This window comes from Gossypium hirsutum, chromosome D01 (assembly GCF_007990345.1).
Source record: "Gossypium hirsutum isolate 1008001.06 chromosome D01, Gossypium_hirsutum_v2.1, whole genome shotgun sequence".
NCBI classification, from domain to species: Eukaryota; Viridiplantae; Streptophyta; class Magnoliopsida; order Malvales; family Malvaceae; genus Gossypium; species Gossypium hirsutum.
Window position 1 is genome coordinate 19476725 of NC_053437.1, and position 18177 is coordinate 19494901.

General features: G+C 37.6%; 1 protein-coding gene across 11 annotated transcripts; it reads left to right on the plus strand.

Moving 5' to 3' along the window:
- Nucleotides 1-5084: 5084 nt before the first annotated feature.
- On the plus strand, nt 5085-17185 carry LOC107922074 (glucose-6-phosphate isomerase, cytosolic). 11 transcript variants are annotated; one of them, XM_016851908.2, is made up of 25 exons: nt 5139-5350; nt 5439-5495; nt 5592-5668; nt 5767-5848; nt 5936-5983; nt 6182-6337; nt 6420-6516; nt 6622-6664; nt 7084-7151; nt 7260-7344; nt 7646-7694; nt 12962-13034; nt 13161-13221; nt 13820-13886; nt 14230-14286; nt 14394-14447; nt 14586-14714; nt 15271-15334; nt 15437-15510; nt 15631-15684; nt 15765-15833; nt 16058-16147; nt 16299-16406; nt 16674-16785; nt 16878-17110. In XM_016851908.2, the coding sequence occupies exons 1-24, from the start codon at nt 5252-5254 to the stop codon at nt 16770-16772; spliced, it is 1860 nt and encodes a 619-aa protein (XP_016707397.2). In that variant the 5' UTR covers nt 5139-5251; the 3' UTR covers nt 16773-16785; nt 16878-17110. The 11 variants fall into 11 exon arrangements, 6 of the variants coding, with proteins under 6 accessions (XP_040943196.1, XP_016707398.2, XP_040943197.1 ...); XM_041087264.1 differs by having other exon boundaries at nt 5176-5315; XM_016851909.2 differs by lacking the exon at nt 16674-16785 and having other exon boundaries at nt 5131-5350; nt 16878-17185.
- Nucleotides 17186-18177: the final 992 nt, after the last annotated feature.

Genomic DNA, 18177 nt, shown 5'->3' on the forward strand with positions numbered 1-18177 from the left:
TTGCGTAATCGTACAAGTTTGGTACTGGATTCGGGTGAATTTGAAGTTGGTAATTAGTTTTTCAACAATGATAGTTTTATTGGTGCTTTGAAACAACATAGCATCAATAACGGCGTTAATTACCACATGGTTAAATCCAAAGCTGATAAGTTTGAGGCGAAGTGTGTAGTGCAAGACGGTACATGTTCATGGAAAATCTACGCCTCATTGAGGAAAAGGACATGGTTATGGGAGATAAAAAAGTACAAAGGTCCACATACATGTGCTCTAGTTACAGTATTTAGGGTTTTTGAATAATACTGTTATTATGTAATGTTGCATTATTTAATGTCCTCCGTTTATAGGTATTTCATAAGATCATCCCAAGATGGATTCAACTATGTTAGCTAGCTTGATACTACCTATGGTGAAGGCAGATCCCTAGACTTCAGTGCTGATATTAATTGCTAATATTCGTAGCCAAATGCGTTACACGCCCTCTTACCGCAAGGCTTGGATAGCTAAGCAGAAGGCATTGAAGAAGATGCATAGTGGGTGGGACGCTTCATATAATGAAATATGGCAGTGGTGTCAAGTGGTGAAGAGATACGTCCCAGGTTGCATAACAGACCTTGAAACGAAACATGAATACTACAACGGCTGATTGCTACGTGGATGCCAAGTGTTTAAATGCCTGTTTTGGACCTTTAAGCAATGCCGAGACGCATTTCCATACTGTAAGCCATTGGTACAAATTGACTATACCTTTATGTTTGGTAGATATATCCATCGGCTATTGCTAACAGTGGCACAGGATGGCGGTAAGAAAATTCTTCTAATTGCGTTTGCAATAACACCGGGGGAGTCAACTGATGATTGAAATTTCTTTCTTTCTAGGTTAAGGAGGCATGTGTGCCCCCAACCTAATATCTATGTTATTTCAGATCGGGGCACCGACATACTTGCTGCAATTGATCGACAGGAAAGCTTATAACAGCGCACACACCATCAGTATTGCCTAAGGTACGTTGCTTCCAACTACTACAGGCAATATCCATCTAAGAGTGAATGACGACAAGTGACCAACATAGGTATTTAGTCTCTATTAATATAATTTCGTTTGTCATTTTAAATTTATTCTAATTGAAAGAGTGGTATGTAATATTCACTATGAACTTATATTGGCAGGGTATGAAATAAATAAAGATCGTTTTCATGAGATGTTGGTAGTTTTGCATTCAATTAACGGCGAAGGCGCGGACTACCTTTGTAACATACCTTTCAAACAGTGGGCATAAGTATACGATGACGGCCTATGATATGTTCATATGACCTCAAACCTGGCTGAATTCATAAATTCTATTCTAAAAGGAACACGCCATCTACCGATAACATCGGTTGTGCAAGAGACATATTTTCGTTTAGCGGCGCTATTTCCAAAGCGAGCAAGTAGTTATGCAGGCCAGATGCAGGGAGGCCATATATAGTGCAAGAAATTAACAAGGCCAAGGCGTGGGCAAACACCATGCACACAGTTTGTCACGATCGAGACAACTTATGGTTTCGCGTGACAGAGTTTGACAGACCGCACTAAGGTGTTATTGGCAGGTAATATCGTGCACACTTACGAAATAGAACTTGCGACTGTGGTATGTTTGACGCACTTCGTTATCCATGCACTCATGTAATTGCAGCTTGTTAGAATCTCCGTCTGGATCCAATGAGCTATGTCGACGAAGTGTACAAATTAGAAAACATATACAATGTCTAGAGACACGTATTCCCACCGGTCCCAGATAAACGTAAGTGGTCGTCTATATCGCTTGCTCTCTTTAAGCTGTTACCGGATAGAGAATTGCGTTGCAAACCAAAGGTTCGACCTTACTTGACTAGAATACGTAACAATATGGATATCTGAGAAACAACCAGTCAATAGAATTTATACGGATGGTGTAGGAACCCAGGCCATACAAGCCGATCATATCCAAATCGCAATAGTTGAACGTTATTGTAAAAAACTTTATATTATTTATATTTTTTAAATAAAAAATTGGTACAAATATTCAGAATATTGACTTATTTAAAAGAAAATATATTTTATTAAAAATATTAAAGTAAATTACAATTACTTTATTCAAAACAACATTTTATTTTATTAAATGAAATAATATAGAAATATTCAGCATATTGTCTTATTTAAAAGAATTTTTATTATATTAAAAATGTAAAAGTAAATTTATGTTTTAGTACATGAAATAATATAGAAGAATTTCTATTTTATCACATCAAATAATATCAAAATATTCAAAATGTTTGTACAAATATATTAAAATAAAAATCAATCTCCGTGCCAGCCAGATTCAGTGCCACATGGCGGTCGTCAACGGTTACGCGCTGGATTCCTCCTTTGTCCAACTTCCGGCGGGGGTTCTAGTTGTTCCGGTGGGGATTCTGGTTCCTCCGGTAGGGAATCTGGTTGTCGGTGTTGGGAAGATGAGCCGCCTTGATAGAATAGTGACTGTGGAGGTGTTTGCATCACCAACGACGAAGCTGTTTGAAACCCATACGGTGATGGGGATTGGTAAAAAGAAGAGTTCCCCGACAGCCCCTCTTGCGATCCACTCGGCGTAATCGAAAATGGAAATGAACCGGGCAATAGACTCAAACCTGCCATAGGACTATAAAAAAGAAACATATAAGGGTTAGGATACATAAAAGGGCTAGGATACGCACTTGGCATCATCTGAAAAGCTGTGTCGTGGGTATCGTCCATTGAACTGCTGGGTCAGGTGACTGTGTCGGTGTTGTTGCTGGGCCTGGTGATTGTATGGGTGCTGATGATGGGTCGGGTGAATGTCTGGGCCTCGTTAATGGGCCTGCGTTGTCGTCCTTTCTTTTTGGATTTAAAGGGCCACGTCGTTCCTTTTGGACAAGCAATTGCCGCTGCCTCTCCTCTGTCGATAGTAAACATGGCTTGCCATGGATCCTAAACCATGGCATGTATTCCAGCACGACGCTAACTCTGAAACGATGATCGGTTCTCGAGTAGGTATATAATCATACTGATCTTCCCACATTTAGATGTAGTATGACCAGAATCTCGGTCAATCCATATGCAATTGTTGTAGGTCGATTTTGTGATGATCATCCAACACCTCAGGTGCCACGAGAATCGGTTGTCGAAATCTAAATTTTCGTAATACTCTATTTGACTGGTGCATCTCCACGGTCACATAGTTGACCAATGCGACTTTCATATGCCAAGCGTTTGGATTTTGGAAGTACTCATCCGGAATTACTGCCCGAATTGTCGGATCCTCGTATGGTGTCCATTGAAACTATATGAACATGATGGAAATATTAGTTATATACATAATGCATAATACTGAATACTAAATACTAAATACTAAATACCAATTGACTAGCTCATGATGGAAATATATATTTTATTTAATACTTACTTATGCTTCCGATTGTTGGTCTAATAGAAGCCGTATATCTTCAAGAGAGGTAGGTAATCGAGCATAACTTGCCGAATGGTTCCACCTAATTAAATAAATTTTTAGCATACTATTATATTTTAAATCTACGTAATAATTGAAAAATCTAATATAAAATTTACCTCGTTATGAGTTGGAATGTATATAGGTGGTCCACTCGAGGACATAAAAATGGAAAGCGAAACCGTGCCCATGACTGCAGTAGTGACAGGCAACCTCCGATTTTTGCTTTATTCAGTCGCGTCGCCCCATACATCTCCCGGTACAATGTTGCCAACATGGCAGACCCCCAACTAAATTCACCAGCTGCTCTAAAATCAACGAGTTTCAGCAGCCATCTTAGATGTACAAGGTTCCGTGACAAGTCCAGCATCAAATAACCCCCAATTATCTGAAGAATGTATGCCCGATCATATCAGATTCTTTCTAGTTCGGTAGAATCATCATGCAGATCCGGGAATGTGTCTCGTAACCAGCCCATCTCGATCCAACCTCCGTTAATATTCTCCGGAATAGCGCCCAAAAGCTCGTAGCATACCGCTCTCCAATCACCAGATTGAACAGACCCGACAATCCCAATTGCAAATTCACATCTTATAAAGTGATAGTACACTCTCTACATGGAAAATGGAATGTGTGCGTCTCGGATCTCCACCTCTCAATCAACGCACTGATAAGTTTCGGGTCCAACTTACATCCCCGGCCTACCGTCGCCACGTGCCAAAAACCCGCTTCCAGTCAGTAGTTCTCTACCAACGGTGATGGAAGACCATGCATATTACGGATATAGCATTGCAATATCCGATATACAGACTTTTATAACAAATAATAAAATAAATAATAATTTTTTAAAATTGCATAAATAAAAAAAATCTTAAATAATATTTAAAAATTAAATTTAACACTTACCATTTTCATTTGTTTGACGGATATGTGCTTGTCATCAAGACGAATTAATTCTCCGGCCATTGCTAAATTCGTACAAATTTTTACGATTTAAAAAAGATTCAAAAAAATAAAATTTAAAACTTTTTTAAAAATAATTAAAAAATTAAAGCTTTTTAAAATAGGAATTTGAGAGGAAATTGAGACAAATTTGAGAGAATATTAGAGAGAAATTGAGAGAAAGTATTAAGTTGTGAAAAAAAATTAAAGGGGGTTTTATAGTTTTTTTTTACTGTTGGAGGGTCACCAACGGTCAAAAAAATAACCGTTGCTACTGTTCACGCGCAAGCAAAACGCGTCCCCAAGGGAGTGCTGACGTGGCAAGAAAACACGTTCTTGAGGGCACGCTTTCTGCCCACATAGACAAAGTGCTTCCTTGAGGAAGCGTTTTCTTGCAACGTCCCCTAATAACGCGCTGACGTAGATGCACTTTCGATGAATTGGGCTATTCCGATAATTAATTATTTACTGGACCTATTTCAGTAAATTTTTGAAAAAAATGACTTTTAATGGTATTTTACCCCACATGGTCATCCTTGCCCAATGTACTATGAATTTCTTTTTTACAAAACAAGAATATAGGGTGTAGGGAATCGGCTTTGGAGAATAACGATGAGTCCAACCAACCTCACTGGCGCAGTCGATTAAACCGTAACGGTTCATTGTAAATGTAATAAAGCTAGCGGTTCCTCGGGCCCATCGGAAATTCGTCTCCCACGGATTTCAGCCCTCAAAGTCACAATCAATTTTCCAAAGTCGTTAAATTGGACCGGACTGGACCCAAGTTTCAATGACCGGAAATTCCTGATCCGCATCCTAATTGACATATGCCCTTCCGACCCTCCCATTCATTACTAGATTGTGAACTTCTTAACCTCGCCTCAGCTTTTTGTCAGCTCCAACTTCCTTTTTTTTTTATTCCATTAGTAATTTCTCTTTTCTTCTCAAATTATCATTCACCATCTTTCTCATCGGTTTTGAGATCTCAAGCTGATTTATTACGTTTTAATATAGGTTGAGATGGCTTCGACCACTCTAATCTGCGATACCCAGCCATGGAAGGACTTGAAGGTAGCGTTTTCTGCTCATTTTCTAGCTAAGAAGATTATAGCTAAAATAGCATGATAAATCTATTTGATCAACAAATTGGGTTTGGGTTTTTTATAGGCTCATACTGAGGATATCAAGAAAACTCATCTTCGTGATTTGATGAACGACAAAGAACGATGCGAATCGATGATGGTGTAAGATCCTCTATTCAACTCCTACGATTTTTCTGATTCGATACCTGCACGAAACTTTTAATACTAATAAAATTGATGATATATAAATGTTTCTGCAGTGAGTTTGATGGAATGTTTTTGGACTACTCAAGGCAATGCGCCACTCTTGAGACCATAGATAAGCTCTATAAATTAGCAGAGGTGAATTTGGATTATTTCTCGTTCGATTTAAATCATAATAGTCTTTTGGGTTTTGTTTTTTGTTTGTAATATTTCTCACAATTTCAGGCTGCTTCTCTCAAACAACAAATTAACCGAATGTATAGTGGCGAGCATGTGAGTTGAACTCTCTCCTTGGAGAAAGATAAAACTAGTTTTGGGTTTGATGTAAAGTTGAACTCTCTCCTTGGAGAAAGATAAAACTAGTTTTGGGTTTGATGTAAAGATTGGTGATGATATTGTTGAATAGCATTCCACGCCTTTTCATTCTTAGTTTTTATGTTGTTGCATTGCCTTTTTTTCTGGAAATTTCAGATAAATAGCACAGAAAATAGGTCAGTGCTTCATGTAGCTCTTCGAGCACCAAGGGATGCTGTTATAAACAGTGATGGAAAGAATGTGGTGCCAGATGTTTGGAATGTTTTGGATAAGATCAAGGATTTTTCAGAGAAAGTTCGCAATGGCTCCTGGGTAACTTATCATCTTTTTTTTTTTTACATCAAATTTGACCATCTTCCTCCTCAATTGCTGAGAGACAAGTAAATCTTGGCAGGTTGGAGCTACTGGGAAACCACTGAAGGATGTTATTGCAATCGGTATTGGTGGCAGTTTCTTAGGTCCTTTATTTGTGCATGCTGCTCTCCAAACAGGTTATGCTGGTGCATTTTACTATTAGTTGTGTAACCCTCGTACTTGTGACCTATGAAGATGAAGTGTAGTTAATGTGTTCATGGTTTTCTCTTGATAATTCACAGACCCTGAGGCTGTTGAATTTGCAAAAGGACGCCAACTACGTTTGTAAGTACTGCTTATTACTGCTGCTGGTATTTGTTGTGTCTACTTCCTTTCTTTCATCAAATTATAAGATTGCCTGTAAAAGGTGTCAGAAAAGGTAGGTTGAGGCCCCTTGCTCCATTTTGTTAAAACAAGATATTAATATATATTTGAGAAGAAGCAGCAGCAGCAGCAGCATACTGTGTTCTGTGAGGGGGAACACTTAGATGCCATTTAGGCCTGCTAAAACTGGAATGGGCATAAATGATATCAAGTAAAAAAAAAAGTCTTTTCGCCGTGGTAGATTCTCAAAATGAAATGCATGTCATTCTAGCTGCTTGTCTGACATTTTCCTTGTAATTTGTAATGCTTACATACACAATAAGTTGTTTCATTTGGCAATTCTAGAAATTTGATGTAATCTCTTGTTTTCATTGCAACAGCCTAGCAAATGTAGATCCTATCGATGTTGCTAGAAATATTGCAGGATTAAACCCCGAAACAACACTTGGTAAACTATTTTCGTTTATTCTTCTGGAAGTCTACTATTTTTCTGTTTTCTAAACTCATTTTTGCACTGTTGATTCGTCTGATGTTATTTGCTTGTAATTTTATCCAGTTGTGGTGGTTTCAAAGACTTTTACAACCGCAGAAACTATGTTGAATGCTCGAACATTAAGGGAGTGGATTTCATCTGCTCTTGGGTTAGTTTCATGATAACACTAGTTATTTCTTCAACAATGTGCATGCAGTGGCAGTTTGAGGTTCTGCTACATTTTACGTGAATACGTCAGAACTATTTCTCGGTCTAAAAATTTAGAGTGACAATGCATTGAGCAAAACAGAGATCTTATCATCTTTGAATGCTTATAATAAGTTTTTTTATTTTTTCAATCTTTTTAGGAATCATTCTCAATATTCAAGGAATGAATGTAATTTATCATGTTAATTACTATGGTATGATCAGGCTTTCTTATTAAGCCACTTGTGATTGTAATATTTCAGGCCTTCTGCAGTTGCAAAACACATGGTGGCAGTCAGTACTAATCTTACGGTATTATTTTTACCTTTAACTTCTTCATTTGAATGATTAAGCATTTGCCGCACTACTGTGTACATATTGAATTGTTTGTTTTGGGTTTTTGTGCCACAAATCAAACATTGTGTTGGAATCCCTATAATTAAGGATAGAAATCTGATGGTATTGAAATCCCTATAATTAAGGATAGAAATCTGTTGTGATCTCTTGTAAATAGAAACTAATCTCAGTTACTGATTCTTAGGAAATTAGGATATCAATTACTGATTCTTAGGGATTAGGATTTATTTCCTTTAAAATGATTATTTTTCTCTTTATAAAGCTGTAAACTAAAGCAGTAGCAATATAACAGAATTTTTCCTCTGAGTGTTTTTACATGGCATCAGGGCTATAGGATTCATTCGATCCTATTTTTTTCTCTAAATTCCCTTACTAAAAATTTCTGTGGTTTAGTCCTCCAATGGGTGATATCAATGAGAATTTCTCTAAAACTGAGACATCACAAATAACTCAGAATATCAATCAGGGAATCACTCAAGGTGAAATTAATTCCTCCCTTATAATCACCAATCATCGGCTAAATGGGAAGAACTTCTTGCAATGGTCTCAATCGGTTCTTATGGTGATTCGTGGTCGTGGCAAATTAGGGTACATCAATGGAGAAATCCCACGACCAACCATGGCTGATCCTACTTATGCCACTTGGGAACTCAACAATTCAATTGTAATGGCTTGGCTAATCAATTCGATGGAAGGCCATATAAGCCGCACCTATCTTTTTTTCAAAACTGCAAAAGACATGTGGGATGCAGTCAAAGAAAACTACTCAGATCTTGGAAACGCCTCCCAAGTATTTGAAATCAAGCTTAAGTTAAAGGACATCCGACAAGGAACACTCGAGGTAACTCACTACTATAACAATTTGAAAATTTTGTGGCAAGAACTGGATATGTATTATGAGGCAGATTGGGGTGAAGGCTTAGAACACAACAGGTTTATGGTCCATCTCAACAATGAACGTCTTTATGAGTTTTTAGCAGGACTGAACCGTGAGTTAGATGAGGTCCGTGGCCGAATTCTGGGTAGATCACCTCTTCCAACGATCGGTGAAGCATTTGCAGAAGTTAGAAGAGAAGAAAAGCGTCGTCTTGTCATGATGGGAGATTCAAAGGAACCTAAACCTATGACTCCAATTTCTAATCGTCCTACTGAAACCTCTGCTCTCATCTCCAAAGGTCCACAGCCACAAAAACAACGTGCTGGAAATGATTCTGGATCAACAAGACCATGGTGTAGTCACTGCAATCGTGTTGGTCATACAAAAGAAAAATGCTTCAAACTCCATGGCTATCCTGAAAAAAAACAGAAGGATAATAAGACTGCCATGTTATCCTCTACTACTGCTGATGATGTTCTTGATGTTCGCTTAACCAAAACACAGCTTGAGACTCTCCATAAGATACTTGGTACTCCCACTACTCATGGATCTCTAGCAACTCAAGGTACTGCCCTCAACATTGCTTTTGAATCTAATAATCAATCTCCTTGGATACTCAATTCGGGCGCCTCTGATCACATGACAGGTGACTCCACGTTGTTTCACACCTACACTCCTTGTCATAACAAATCCCGAATCCGCATAGCTGACGGTTCTTACTCACCTGTGGCTGGAATAGGAGAAGTACAAATGACAGAGAATTTTTCTCTCGATAAAGTCCTACATATTCCAAACTTGTCCTGTAATTTACTTTTAATTAGTAAACTTACTAAGGATGAAAAAGTTCTTGCTGAATTTTCTGCAATTGGTTGTGTGATACAGGAACAGAAATCGGGGAGGATGATTGGCACTGCTAAAGTTGATGATGGACTATATATTTGGAATAAAAACAGTACACAAGGGGGATTGGCTCTATCCACTGCAAAAGAGGACACTATTATGTTATGGCACCGTAGGTTAGGACATCCAAACTTTGTGTATTTGAAAAAACATCTTCCGCTGTTATTTCGAAATAAAAGTATTAATTCCTTGAAGTGTGAAATTTGCCAATTATCTAAACATACCCGTGTACCATACCCATTAAAACCACATATTCAGTCCCAACCTTTTTCGTTAATCCATAGTGACCTATGGGGAGCCAGCCGAGTGAAAAATATTACAGGGGCTAGATGGTTTATAACATTCATTGATGATCATACTAGGGTCTGTTAGGTCTATCTACTCAAAGAAAAATCTGAAACACCCAAAGTATTCTAAAATTTTCACTCAATGGTTCGAACCCAATTCAACTCTACCATACATACCCTCCGTACTGACAATGGGAGAGAATACTTCAACTCTGTCTTAAGTCCATACCTTTCTGACCAAGGCATTATACACCAAAGCTCTTGTCCTGACACTCCTCAACAAAACGGGATCTCTGAGAGGAAAAATCGTCATCTTCTTGATGTGGCTTGAGCCATAATGTTCACTATGAATGTTCCAAAATACTTGTGGGGAGAAGCTGTCCTTACTGCCTGCTATCTCATAAACCGAATGCCATCAAAGATCCTCAATTTCCAAACACCTCTAAATACTCTTTTAAAGGCCTTCCCTCTATTTCATGTCCCTAATCTTCTAGCCAAAATATTCGGCTGTAAAGCTTTTGTCCATAACCATCAACCAAATCAATCCAAACTTGATCCTCGAGCCCACACCTGTATCTTCATTGGATATTCCCCTACACAAAAAGGCTATAAGTGTTACCAACATTGCGCCGAATGTTTGTCTCTCGAGATGTTACCTTCTTTGAAAATGAACCATACTTTGCAGCATCTCATCTTCAGGGGGAGATTTTTAATGAAGATGAGACCCTTAATACTCTCCTGATTATACCGCCTGATCCTACTACTACTATCCCAGATTTAGTTGTTTCCCCTATACAGCAAGAATTTAACACCGTCCTTCCCAATGACAATACCTCCACCGAAGTACAACAGCCACTTGGTCAAGGAAAACAGCAAATACATGTTTACTCCCGACGGAATCGTTCTCCTGAAACTGATACAGCAGTGCCAATTACATCTCCAACCGAGGACTGTTCTGAAGCAGAAGTCCCACCTCCGTCACCATCCATCTATCTTCCAATTGCAGTTCGAAAGAGTACAAGGAGCTGCACTCAACATCCTATTTCTCGGTTTGTATCCTATGGAAATTTATCTAAGTCTTACAAAGCTTTTGTGACTAATGTTGATTCTGTAAAAATTCCAAAAAATATAGAAGAGGCTCTTGAATCAGCTGAGTGGAGACAAGCCGTGATGGAAGAAATGAAGGCCCTCAAAAACAATGAAACATGGGAAGTCTCGGATCTGCTTAAAGGGAAAAAAACCGTAGGGTGCAAATGGATTTTCACTACGAAATTTAAACCCGATGGCCGTATTGACCGATACAAAGCTCGACTTGTGGCTAAGGGATTCACCCAAACTTATGGTCTCGACTACAACGAGAAGTTTGCACCGGTTGCCAAGCTAAACACCGTTCGGGTCCTGCTATCTCTTGCTGCCAACCTTGATTGGCACTTGACTCAATTGGATGTAAAAAATGCTTTTCTCAACGGGGAATTAAATGAGGAGGTGTATATGGATTTCCCACCAGGGTTTGAAGAAAACAAGGACCAAGTGTGTAAGTTGAAGAAGTCCTTGTATGGGCTGAAACAATCTCCACGAGCGTGGTTCAGCCGATTTGCAAAAGTTATGACTAGCAGAAATTACATTCAAGGACAGGCAGACCACACCATGTTCTACAAGCACTCGGAAGAGGGTAAATGCTGCATCCTTATCGTTTATGTTGACGATATAATAATAACAGGAAATGACTCGAGCGAAATTTTGAGATTGAAAGAATTTCTTGGTACAGAGTTTGAACTTAAAGACTTGGGGAGTCTTAAATATTTTCTTGGTATGGAGGTAGCAAGGTCGAAAAAAGGTATCTTCATTTCCCAAAGGAAATATGTTCTTGATCTACTGTCGGAAGTTGGTTTGATGGGCAGCAAACCAGCCGAAACTCCTATGGAGTTTAACCTCAAATTGGGAACTAATGAGGATGGAGAAGAAATCGACAAGGGGAGATATCGACGTCTAGTAGGAAGGCTCATCTACCTATCTCACACTCGTCCAGACATAGCCTTCAGTGTGAGTGTTATTAGCCAGTATATGCATGCCCCGAGGGAGAAGCACCTGGAAGCTGCATATAGAATACTAAGATACCTAAAAGGAACTCCTGGTAAAGGCCTGTACTTCAAGAAGACTATCAACCGAAGCGTGGAAGTCTACACTGATGCAGACTGGGCAGGTTCTGTTAATGATAGACGCTCTACAAGCGGCTATTGTAGTTATGTTTGGGGTAATCTCGTGACGTGGAGGAGCAAAAAACAATCTGTGGTAGCACGCAGCAGTGCAGAGGCAGAGTATCGAGCACTATCTCATGGTATATGCGAAGGAGTTTGGATACAAAAACTTATGGGAGAACTAAAAGTGCCTTTTACCAGACCTATGAAGATGTACTGTGACAACCAGGCTGCTGTCAGCATAGCACATAATCCTGTGCATCATGATCGGACCAAACATGTGGAAATAGATCGTCACTTTATAAAAGAAAAAGTACACTCAGGAGAAGTATGCATCATCTACCTACCTACTAGACAACAAGTTGCAGACATGTTAACCAAAAGTTTGAACAGAAACATGTTTGAAGAACTTAGTGGCAAGCTGGGTTTGATTAACATCTACACTCCAACTTGAGGGGGAGTGTTGGAATCCCTATAATTAAGGATAGAAATCTGATGGTATTGGAATCCCTATAATTAAGGATAGAAATCTGTTGTGATCTCTTGTAAATAGAAACTAATCTCAGTTACTGATTCTTAGGAAATTAGGATATCAATTACTGATTCTTAGGGATTAGGATTTATTTCCTTTAAAATGATTATTTTTCTCTTTATAAAGCTGTAAACTAAAGCAGTAGCAATATAATAGAATTTTTCCTCTTGAGTGTTTTTACACATTGCTAAGGTGTTATAGTACAGTGTAACTTGTTTTTGATAAAATGAAAATGTTTATTCTCTTTTTGCTTGAAGCAGATGGCCCCTTATTATGCATTGCTCTTTCACTTTTTTAATATCCATGCTTCATAGCTTTGTATTTATTCCCTTCCTTGGCAATTGCTAAAGGGCCAATAAACTAGACTGTACATTACATATTATATGCTAGTATTGATCCTATTCAGCTTATAAATGTCTTCCGTGCAGCTTGTTGAAAAGTTTGGAATTGACCCTAATAATGCATTTGCATTCTGGGATTGGGTTGGTGGTCGATACAGTGGTAAGTATTATTCCCTCTCCCCTTGCTTACCTCTAAGCATCATTGACGATCTTGATTTCTATTGAGGATTGATTTTTTTTCTAATGAACTGTGGAAGTTGACTAATCTTTAAACTGCCATTTGCAGTTTGCAGTGCAGTTGGAGTGTTGCCTTTGTCTCTGCAGTATGGTTTTTCAATAGTAGAAAAGTATGGTAACCTGTTATTGTTTTGACTCTATTGAATCCACTTTTCAAAACCTATAACTTATAACATCCATTAGAAGTCCATATATTATAGGTGAGACGGATTTGTGTAGTTTTATAACCCGCTTCAGTGTTCTAAGGAAATACATCATGTAAATATGACAAACAGAACTTAGGAATAAAAGGGGTTTTTCTTTTTCATCTTTCTCCATGGAGCTCATCTACCATGCAATTCAGTTTTACATGCTGCACTGAGAAGACGTTGTCTCCTTTCTTGGCTAATAGTTGTAGTCTTAGTAAATCAAGTTGTAGCCTAATGGACAATAAAAACTGTTAGTTGCTAATGCACAGATCTTTAACTTAAAACCATTATTTTGTGAGACAAAACTAGTTACAATACTATGAGAATCTCCAAATACTTGCGAAAGTATGACAACTAAAACTGCAAGATTCTTAAAAGGTAGGTTTTTAGTTTCGGCCGACGTAATCCATTCTCCATTTTACCTTGGTGCTTCTGAAAATTATTTGTTTATGTACTTATTTTATTTTTCTTTTGGCACAATTTGTTATATACATAAGCTTTTTTAACTTGTTACTTGAAGGTTCTTAAAGGGGGCTTCAAGTATTGATGAGCATTTCCGTTCAGCTCCTTTTGAGAAGAATATACCTGTAAGTGTCTTAATGTAAAATCTTCTGCTGCAGCTGTTATTCTTTATTACTTACTAGATTAGCATAACTCTACCAGTTATATTATGGGGTTGATGAATTTGGCTAGAATCTATGTATGATGCGATAAAGGTTATGGTATTTTAAACTAGGATGGATTGATCCAGTATAATCTACTTTGTATTTTCCAAGGTAGATAGCCAGACACTAAGTTTATTTTAACTACATATAACACTGTTTTTGCTGATAGAAGTTTGGTTGATAGTTGAATTTCTTTCCTAATTGGTATCAGGATCTGCTTTGTGGTATTAGTGACATTGTATGATAACATTCTTTGGATGCATAGGTACTTTTGGGTTTGCTAAGCGTATGGAACGTTTCATTTCTTGGATATCCTGCAAGAGTTAGTCTTTCTGCTTCTAACTTCAGTTAAACTTATCATTCCTTGGTCCTCCTCCTCCTCCTTTTTACATGCTTACAACCTATCATTAACACTTTATGTGTATATAGGCTATTTTACCATACTCCCAGGCCCTCGAGAAATTTGCTCCACACATTCAACAGGCATGTTTGCTGCAACTCCTTTTCCGCTAGGCAGCTTTTTGTGTTTCTCCATTTTTTTTTTTTTGGGGGGGGGGTTTAAGTGGGAGGTTGAATTTGTGCTTTCAAATATTATATATTGATAAATCTACTTCAATTCAGGTCAGCATGGAGAGTAATGGCAAGGGGGTGTCAATTGATGGTGTGCCACTTCCTTATGAGGCTGGTGAAATTGATTTTGGTGAACCTGGAACGAATGGCCAGCACAGCTTTTATCAACTAATCCATCAGGTGAATTTTATGTTGCAGAAAGAAGCATATTAGGTGATTCTTGCTTTATATAACATCTTGGACCACCTTAAAGATTTGAGGTGCTAAATTGTTTTATGTCGGGAGACTGGTCCTGGGGTAGCTATTGATCTGCCCATAGGCTACTGTAAATTTGGAAATTTGTGCATAAAATGAAGAGACTAGAAAGCTTTACAAGAGACTGGTCAAGATATGGCACATTATCTTAATTAGTTACCTTGAAATAACAAATTGAAGTTCTAAAGTCTGCTTGGAGAACTTTAGTTGGTTCAATAAAAGCTTCTTTTGAATGTTATTCACCAGAATATAGGTTCCATTCATGAGAATTCACTGAGTCTTAATGTAACATATATTTTTCCTTAGCTTTGGTTGAAAAATGTTTCTGTTACTGCATAACCTCAATGGCTTACAATCAGTCTAAAAATATAAATAGATTGGGATGGCTCTTCATTGTGTGATATTTGCAAAATCAAGCACTATACTAAACCTCATTGTGCTTCAGCAATAAGCATTTTAATTTCTCATTTTTACACCTCAGGGACGTGTAATTCCATGTGATTTCATTGGTATTGTGAAGAGCCAGCAACCTGTGTACCTTAAAGGTATAATCCAATTTATTTCTATATTCAACTCGAAGATGGTGTATTTTGTTGTTTCTGTTGTGTTTTTGAGATGGCATTTAACATTATTATTGTTATTGTCAGGTGAAGTTGTGAGCAACCATGATGAGCTTATGTCCAACTTTTTCGCACAGCCGGATGCTCTAGCATATGGAAAGGTAGTTTTTTGCTTTCTTAGGTATCGGTTATTTCTCTTTACTGTAGCAGTCGATGTCTTTTTTCCATGACTTGTTTCATAAAATCTGTCTTGCTGTTGAAAAAAAATTGATTCACTGCAGACAGCAGAGCAGTTGCTGAAGGAGAATGTTTCGCAGCATCTTATTCCTCATAAGGTGACTTACTTTCATCTTTTCTACCAAGATTTGATTCATAATACAATCATTTTTGTAACTTGTGATGTTATCTTCCATAGACGTTCTCTGGGAATCGGCCTTCTCTCAGTCTTTTGCTACCATCTCTTAACGCTTACAATATTGGGCAGGTGATTGGTTTCTTCTCTCCAAATTTTTATCGATGAAGCATTTTGCTTGTAACTTGTTACAATTGTTGAGGACTTCTGTCTTATTCATATCGCTCTGCATCACTAAGTCAGATTACTACCTTGTAATTGCTATTTTTCTAGCTTTAATTTTCAAGTACTATAGCACTTAAACGTTTATACGTGTTCTCGCCTGTTCGGTCTAACACACTTCTTGGCTGCCTCAGCTCTTGGCAAGCTATGAACATAGAGTTACTGTTGAAGGTTTTGTTTGGGGCATCAATTCTTTTGACCAGTGGGGAGTTGAGTTGGGTAAGGTATGTATCATTAAAGAGCACTGCATTGTGTTCCATATATATAATCATACCGTTCCAACTCCAATGATGCAGGTTTTGAGAAATTTTTCCTTGCAATTTGTTTTTTTATACTCCTGAACTTAAAATATCTTTTTCATTTTTATAATTGCAGTCACTAGCTACTCAAGTCCGAAAACAGCTTAATGCATCACGTACGAAAAGTGAACCTGTCGAAGGCTTTAATTTTAGTACTACTACGTTGTTAACTAGATATCTACAGGTACTACAAATTCATTTTATATATACATATATGTTGCTCCATTTAGAAGTAGAATGTTGACATAAATCTCATCAGAAAGCTTGATTAAACAATGAGGTTTATCGCAAGATATATTACAATATATTTAAAAAGTTTTAGTATTAGATATAACTTCTTTTTTTGTTCTGGAACATAGATATAACTTCTTTAATGGTGAGTAACTATAGCTATGTTAAACTGACTTCGCTTTTTTCCTGAAGTACCTCTGTCTGACACTTACTCTGACAGAGATGGAGATATGATCTTTCAGAAATTCTCGAAATACATGGAAATCTTGGGAAAAAAATGATCATACCACCGTCGAGTCAGATGCATACTCATGTCTGACTAAGATTTACATGCAAGTCTGAGTAGCACTTTTTCCACGAAGCCCTATGGTTTTCCAACAATTGCTACACCGTTACTGAAAAGTTATAACATTACTTTTGACAGGCAAGTTCTGATATTCCAGCTGAGCCACCCACTCTTCTACCTCGGATATAACTGTCTTGGTGCTGTTGGCCTTATTGCGGAATGCCTTGCACTACAGCTTCATCTGTAGTTTGTCCCCATGTTAAGAAGGTTTTCTGGTCCTTTTTTGTTATGTTTGGTGTATGCGGAGATCCACTGAATCTTGTGGGTTATACGGTGGATTTTAATAAATTTACAACGACTGACTTGGAATACATTTCCTTGCGGCTAAGAGTAGCTCTTTCATAAACTTATAAAAGAATAATAATATAAGTGGCTTTGAATTTGAATACGCCAGACTATGGCGGGTGGCCTATTGGTTTTGGTATAATCCTTTTGCAGTTCAAGTCTGGAAGTAAAATCTTTTTCAATAGTGATGATTTATGATTTCTGTTCAATTGCGTGGAAGAAGTACATTCTACTTCTTTTAACCATCTATGGCATATTTATTGTTAATGTATCATTTTAGTTTTTACATGATAAAAGCTGGCATTCAATTCTATTCGTGTGTTTTCCAATGAATTTGACACGTTTCTCTTTGGACCTGAATGCAAACATTACTACCATCGGTTGGTTGTCTAGTATAGTATAACAATATAATGAAAATAGGTCAACAAGGTTCGGTTAGCAATTGGAATTTTGGTTGGAAAATAAATAACGAAATATGAAATCATAAATTTATTGTGTCGTGATCGGTGCCCCAAGGTTAATGAAGATGAAACTCAATTAGTGTTGATTTTCTCAGGAAATCATAGTAGGATCAATTTTCAGGAAAGTTTGGAGGGGTCGTAGTCGGTCTCGCTTAAAGTCTAAACTTACAAAATTCTTTAAAGTGATTTAGGAAAAACCGGCAGATTTTATAAACAAATCGGAAAGGAAGGTAGAGGGGAAAAATGCTTTTAGAGAGAGTTGTGTTTTGTGTTCTGTGTGAAAAATGAGGAAATCAACCCTATATTTATAGTAGCAATGAAGGGGCAAAACAGTAAATAGGCAGGGGCAAAATAGACGCATGAACAGTTTGAAATTGCCCCATTATTTTCGTGCCCAACAGTAAAAAAAATACCAGATTTTTCGGAACAATAAACTAGAAAAAAATAAAACTGTTAAAGACATTATTTTTTGAAAAATAATAAAACTTTTATCCAAAAAGATATACATGTGGTATGTGTCAAAGACACGAACCGGAACAAGCGAGCGGCAGCGGCGTACGCATGTGATAGGCCTATGTCCCAATTACTCAATGAGAGCAAGAAGTTATATAAAAACTCTCTTGATAGCTTGT

Bases quoted from the DNA above. Each gene is read 5' to 3' on its own strand.
- LOC107922074 (XM_041087262.1), top strand. From the start codon at position 5,252: ATGCCCTTCCGACCCTCCCATTCATTACTAGATTGTGAACTTCTTAAC. The intron at 5,351-5,438 runs GTAATTTCTCTT...GTTTTAATATAG, and splicing joins CTTTTTTTTTTATTCCATTA to GTTGAGATGGCTTCGACCAC. The intron at 7,695-8,205 runs GTATTATTTTTA...AATATCAATCAG, and splicing joins CAGTCAGTACTAATCTTACG to GGAATCACTCAAGGTGAAAT.